The 6,798-nt window shown below is 32.9% G+C and overlaps 1 protein-coding gene across 1 annotated transcript in view; it reads left to right on the top strand.

Annotated features, from left to right (window-relative positions):
- Positions 1-3,187, top strand: part of LOC110096763 (pyridoxal phosphate homeostasis protein-like) — a 20,585-nt gene extending 17,398 nt beyond the window's left edge. Inside the window, exon 3 of the mRNA XM_020822836.2 lies at positions 3,051-3,187. Within this exon, the coding sequence (XP_020678495.1) occupies positions 3,051-3,187 (137 nt within the window). The remainder of the gene's footprint in view (positions 1-3,050) is intronic.
- The last annotated feature ends 3,611 nt before the right edge of the window (positions 3,188-6,798 follow it).

Genomic DNA, 6,798 nt, shown 5'->3' with positions numbered 1-6,798 from the left:
AATTAGTGGATAAAAATGATTTTTTTCAATGTACTTCTCCTTTCTTTTCCTTATTTATTCTCTTGATATTAGCTTTATTTATTACAATAAGAAGATTGAAGAAGAGGACCAAAAGAAAAGGGAAAAATGAATTAGCCTATGAGGAGGGAGAAGCATGTTCAAAATCATTTTTATCCACTAATTATACTGACTTTTACATGTCTTTTGGGTTTATAATAGAAGATCCTATAAGATAATGCCAATAATTAAATTTATCATAAAGTGAGTTATAATCATATTGCTCATAACAAATTAAAATAAATAATAGAGATGATATAACAATAAAAATACTGCAATAATGACTTTAAATTACTTAGATATGATAGTTAATTTTTTTTCCTATGTATATGCACTAACTTATACCTTGACCATCTTTCTCGACTCTCCCCCGCATGCACCAACTCGTCCTTAGCCACTGATTTCACCTATGGCATTTATGTAGCTTTCCTAATGCTAATGCAATCCTAATGAACGCCCTTAGCCCTAACTCCTCTACCTTGTGTAATGGAAAGAACAAATTTCCATTAGAAGCAATGTTCCTATTGCATCTCATATTTTCCTAAGAATTAGTTCTCAAACATCATCTTTAAAAAAAGCTAGGTTGAAGAAGCGGCAGTGAATCTCAAGTGAAGATGGTTAGAAGTTTAGTTTTATTACTCAATAAATTGTCTATAGTGAGAAGCTGTTTTCATAGAGTGAAATCTCCATGAGGTGATTCATTCTTTCTCTCTCTTACTCGTCGTCTCTTTCTCTTCTATAATCTTCTACTCTCCCCCACCATGCACCATAAAAAGAGCCAAACTTAGCTGGACCTTGAAAGAATGAACTGTGATAATTTATGATGGATAGAGTCTCTCTTGAGCCCTCTGCAATAGTGGACAAGATGTCCAACCATCCACGCTTGTGGAACTAAACTGAATCGTTAGCTTCTTGGTGCCAATGATATGGAATTGTTTGTGATCATAAAATCAAAGGGAATAATGTAAATATGAATGTCTATCTTCACTAGAAATACAAATCAAATGTGCTTATAATTATTTAGGTTTCGTTATGTCATTGTTTATAATTTTTCTAGTTTATTTTTTATGTAATATGCCAATAATAATGATGTATATGATATCATGATATGTTCTCTGATGTTTTGCTTCCTTCGGTTGAATTGGTTACTAGTTAGACTACAAGCTAGTTCGATTTAGTCCTCATCAAATTCTCTAGTTCAATTATTTCCAAATGTTTAATTCAACTAATTTTAATTCCCTAATTCAAAATTTTTAGATTCCCTATTTCAACAAGTTGATCCTCTGTTTTTTTTTTCCAAACATGCAATTTGTTTGAAACTTATCGTTCTCTATATCTATTTATATGGGATCTTTTATTGATGATATTAGCATCTTAGGCTAGTTCTCTATATCTATTTATATGGGATCTTTTATTGATGATATTACCATCTTAGGCTGGTTGGTAGGTCGTTACTATTTTCATTGTTTTGTGATTTTTACTATAGCTGAGATTTGGGAATACCAGACGTGTTTGGCTTTATAGCAAAAAATGTAGGGTTGCCATTTCTATTGTCAGTTGCCTTAATTCACTAAATGGAGCGTCCTGTTACCTATTATATATGATTTTCATTGTAATGAAAGTCGGGATATTGTTGTTTGAGACATTGAGTAGGTCTTTTCTAGGGTTGATCCTTTGTATATAGTTTTCTATATCTTGAAACATGACGGAATCTAAGATTGCTAAAATCAAGATTTGCAGCTTTTGATCAAATTCTTGGGATTTGAGAAAATTTAAAATTTTGGCCTTTATTATTATTAAAAAGTCTTTTGATGCAGAACAATCAAAGTGGACCCTCATTAGATTAATTTGAAAGATTTATCATTAAAATCCAATTAATTGTAGCTTGTATTTTTTACATTAGTTTATGTACAAGAAGGCCCAACCATACATGTTCATGGAGGGAGTTTTTGAAGTGTTATTATCTCTTTGGAAGCTATTAAATCACCCCAAGTTAAGGATGCATAATTGCAATAAAAGATTGTGGGATTTCTAATGATTGTAGTGATTTGCGATGGTTTCCAACTACAGTTCCAAATAGAGGGGCCAACAACTATATCTTTGGAAGAGATTATTATGTGTGGAGTCCTTGCCAGAGAACCATCCGGTTTTTATGAGTGTGTGCAGGAAAAATGTAGTTACTATTCACCACCGTGCTTTTGCTGCGCACACTCACAAAATCCAGATGCAACTTCAGTCCGGACTCCACACGCGATAATCTCTCATATCTTTGGAGGGTAGTTTGAGGTGGCTCCATATGTTTTCCTCTTTTTTCACAACTTCTTGTGTATTATTTATGCACATGATTTAATGAAAAATGTTCTTTTAATTGCTTGTGAATTGCTTGTGAAACTGCATGCGCTTAAGGTGGTTATGCACTGCCAGCTTTCAAATTGATTTGTGAATCAACCATATATAATGGTTTTGAATCTTCATATGCCTTTCTCTCTTTTCACTTGTTCTCCTACATGCTCTCCATCTTTTCAAGGCCTCAAAACACTTCATCTTCTCACAAACTAAGCCAAACAGCCCATATAAAATTATAACTTTTGGTCTCCACATAACGTTATCAATCCACATAAAAAGCTCGTATATACAAGTGATCTAAAATCACCTTCATTAGTCAATGAATATCCCAATGTTCAAATCTGGATTCTCCTAGCCAAATAGAACATTCTATAATTTTCTTTTCTTATTCTGCATTCTTATTGATTATGCTACAAATATTTGATTTGCTTTGGAATAGTAAGTTTTGCAATGGCACTATTTGTCTTAAATCTTTTTTCTTGCTTGACTCGGAAAAGGATTCATGCAGCCGACCCCACATAGTGAGATAAAGGCTTGTTGTTGTTGTTGTATGAGTAATAATTATGCTGCAAATTATACCTAAATGCAACAATCATTTTTAATTGTTTTAGAATAATGTATAAATATTATTGTCATGTTTTCTGCAGGTGGTGTTCCAAATCTTGACATGGTTGAGACTGTTGATGATGAGAAGGTGAATATTTATGCCGATTGGAGTGTTTATGCACATGAAATAATTTCGTTCCAAAATTACCTATTAAGTAGAAGTTTATTTGGTACTTAAACTTTTTATTAAAGGAAAATTCTATAAGATGGTGGTGAGACCTGCAATGCTTTATGATGCAATATGTTGGCCATGAAAAGAGAAGCATAAATTTAAGTGTTATAGAGATGAGAATGCTCGAGTGGATGAGCGGTTTCACTCTTAGAGATAGAATGCAAAACAAGTCTGTACGTAAATGGGGACACAAAATATTGGTCTTCTGATGACTATGTTAGTAGAGTAGATGTATTGAATTTTGGCCTATGTTAAGAAAGGTAGAGGTAGACCTAGAAAGACTTGGCTATAAAATATTAGAAATAATATTTTTTATTAAATTTAAATGAGAATTTGGCTATTAACATGGCACAGTAGAGAAAAAAAATGTTAAGAGCCAACCAACATAATGGATAAAGGCTTGATGTTGTTGCTGTAGAGTTTTTATTAATTAGGTTCTACTTTTTTATTACCGTTTTTTGTGCTTGCCTATTTCTTATTAAATATCAATTTGGTCATAATAGATATACTGATAGCACTTACCATTGTGTTTTCTGCACATCATCTATGCTGGTACTCTTCCATAATAAGATACCATACTGAGTGTGCATTTTTTTTATGGACTTCAGCATTACTCATGATTTTCTCTCCTTTTCCATGGAATTTTATGAAGATAATGTATTTTTCGCAGTTTTATTCAAATGATACTCTCTTTTTTCTATGGGCTTTTAGATAGATAGATAGAGTGAATGTGCATTTCAGTTTTTTCTCTTGATTTTCTGCCTTTTAAAGGGATTACTGTTATGATTTATGTAAACTTGCTCGGTTACTAATAATTCCTTAAACCTTTTTTTTCCTAATTGCTTTAGCATTATAGCTCTCTAAATGTGCCACTGTATGTGTCGTCTTGTTCAATAAATCATTTTTCCCGGAAAGATTAAAATCTGTGAAAGTTACACTTATATTTATACTTCCAGATAAATATTGCGAGCATGTAATATCAAAATTCTTCTATTGATTTTGCACTCAACATTGCAAAGGTATCAAAAATAGCCGAAAGTGGCATTACCAATCGATAACCTTCATGAAAGCCATCAAATCTTTGCAATATTTATAATACAACGGGCAATTATGTTCCCTCATTTGAACCATATTGATCCAAAACATGGACATTTTCACTTCATTTCATAAGTTTAGCTGGCCAATAATTTAAGAGAAGTATTAACATATAGTAAGTTTTAGTGAGCATCCTTAGCCCACCCCAATTACTTTTGACAAGCTTTATAAATCATCATTCTCCATTTACCTTTATCCACTGGTGCCTGAACTGTCAACTTTTAGTGAAACTTTTCGTTCAAACTTCAAGCTATGCTTGGCCAATCAATTTTATTTTCTCTTTACACATTAACTTTATTTGGTCTTCTTATTGGTTCATCATCTAAGTTCCATAATGTATACTCAAATCACTTGATTCTCTTTTTCATTGCCTTATTTGCAATAGTTGCAAACTCAAAATGTGACATCTTGATTCCTAATTAAGAGTGCAATGAGTGATCGTTCGGGCAGAGACCTTGACTAGAGCAACTTCTGACATGCTTCTAAGATGGCTGACTTATTAGAAAAAAGGGGAACATAAATGAATTTTAAAACCCATATTGGAAGAGTAGAAAAGATTGAGCTTATAAATAATGTATCCGACCCAAATATGTGAGGTGTTTATTGGTGTAGCTAGTGAAATTTCTTAAGGAGTTCATAAATAAATTTGTTTGTATGTGAGCACTCTCAAGATGGAGTCTTTTGGGAAGTTACACTAAGACGGAAAAAATATTGAGGCTCAGCTTGATATGCAACAGGCTAGGCCAAAACAAATAATCTCCTGCATAATATGTTATGGTTTGTTGCGATTAATATCAAATATAGACCTCCTCTCCTATAATATATGGTTTAGGGATGAACCAAGTGGAAGTTGGTGGGTCTATAACATCATAACTTCGAAGAGGTTGATGAGTGATTGTAGGGGCTGAGATCCAAATAAGGAGTGGCTCCTGGCATACTTCTGAGATAATAGGATTCAAAGGGAATAAGAGGTATGAATGATTTTAATCCCGCATCAAAAAGGATGAAAATGTTATTGGGCTTATAAATAAAGTGTTAGACCCAAAAATGTGAACGCCTTTGCATTTGCCATGTATAATTTCTTTATGAACTTCATAGTTATGCTTGCTCGAGTAAGATCATTTTCGGGTTGGGTGATCCCTTAAAAGGATGCAACAAGAAGGATAAAACGGAACTCTGAGACTTAGCTGGGTATGGAGAGGCTATGTCACGACCCGGCCTGGTTAGTTTGTAAGTGCGAGGCGGGAACGGAAATCGGACAGTAGGAAATAAAAACTTTCGCATTTCAATATAATCATAAGAAGAGCCACTAAAATAAAATCAAGAGGAATTTTTTTTCTATTCATTCAACAACACATCAACATAATAATTCAAACATAAGGTTTCCAAAATATAAAAAGGTGTTCAAAATCCTTTCCTTACATTTTATCTCTAATCCTTCTATCTCAAAACATCAAAAACAAAAAGACAACCTATCGCCCGTCGTCTCCTTACGACGGTACGTAAGGGGAGGTCTATTCGCCATTATCCTTTACCAGGTTCTCCTGAAATGTGTCCCATAAGCAAGCTGAGTCACAACTCAGTAGATGTAAATGGCATTCAAATAAATTTAGATACAAACGAAAAAACTACAACATGCTTTTAGATCTCAATAAAAAAATAATCAATATAATACAACATTTGCCTAAGGTGAAATATGTCTTTACTTCAACCTTTAAGTTCTCATTCATTACATAAATTTTCAATTCTTCCTCTTTAATGATTCATGCCTCAAATAAAAATCTCATACGCATATAACATAAAGATGCAATTTTCATAATATCATAATAATTAACACCCGTCTCGGAAGAGCATAAAAAGCATATCATAAGACTTTGCTTTTACATCAAGTGATCATGAGCTTTTATAAAGAAACATGATAGTCATAATGATATCATAAAGAGCATAAAAAGGACTGTCATTTCTATGTATTTGCATGTAAAGAGTTTTCTAAATTTAAAAGAATTCCATTTCACCTATCTCACCACAATGTGATCCGTCAAAAGTCCTTACGACACTTTCCTTTTACGCAATCAAAATCTACATGAGACAAACATAAGGTGTAAACATAAATTTTCTCCCTCTCAAATCTTTAAAAAGTCCTAGGTTATAAGCATGTAACTATTTCATACACCACAAGGTTTAAAATTGCGTAAATAAGCCTCGAGGCGATTTTTGTCCGTGAGGTGAGGCGTAAGCCTCGAGGCGGTTTGAGGCGTAAGCCTCACGGACACAGAATTGCGTAAATTAAAAATTAAGGGTTTTAGCAGGAAAATAATAGCAATATTCTATCTTACAATAAAAACATCTAAATAATATATGAAAATAGTGGAAAGTAAGAAAGTAGATGCAATAAATCATACCCCAAAGTACAAAATCACAAAATATGAAAATATTAGTTTAATAAAACTCACAAAGTACAAATAACAAATAAAATACAATCATATCCCATTACTAAGTGGGTCTTCAAGGGAATCTTCTTC

This window comes from Dendrobium catenatum, unplaced genomic scaffold (assembly GCF_001605985.2).
Source record: "Dendrobium catenatum unplaced genomic scaffold, ASM160598v2 fragScaff_scaffold_1023, whole genome shotgun sequence".
Classification (NCBI taxonomy): Eukaryota; Viridiplantae; Streptophyta; class Magnoliopsida; order Asparagales; family Orchidaceae; genus Dendrobium; species Dendrobium catenatum.
The sequence above is the reverse complement of the archived record's forward strand: the minus strand, read 5'-3'. Positions and strand labels throughout refer to the sequence as shown.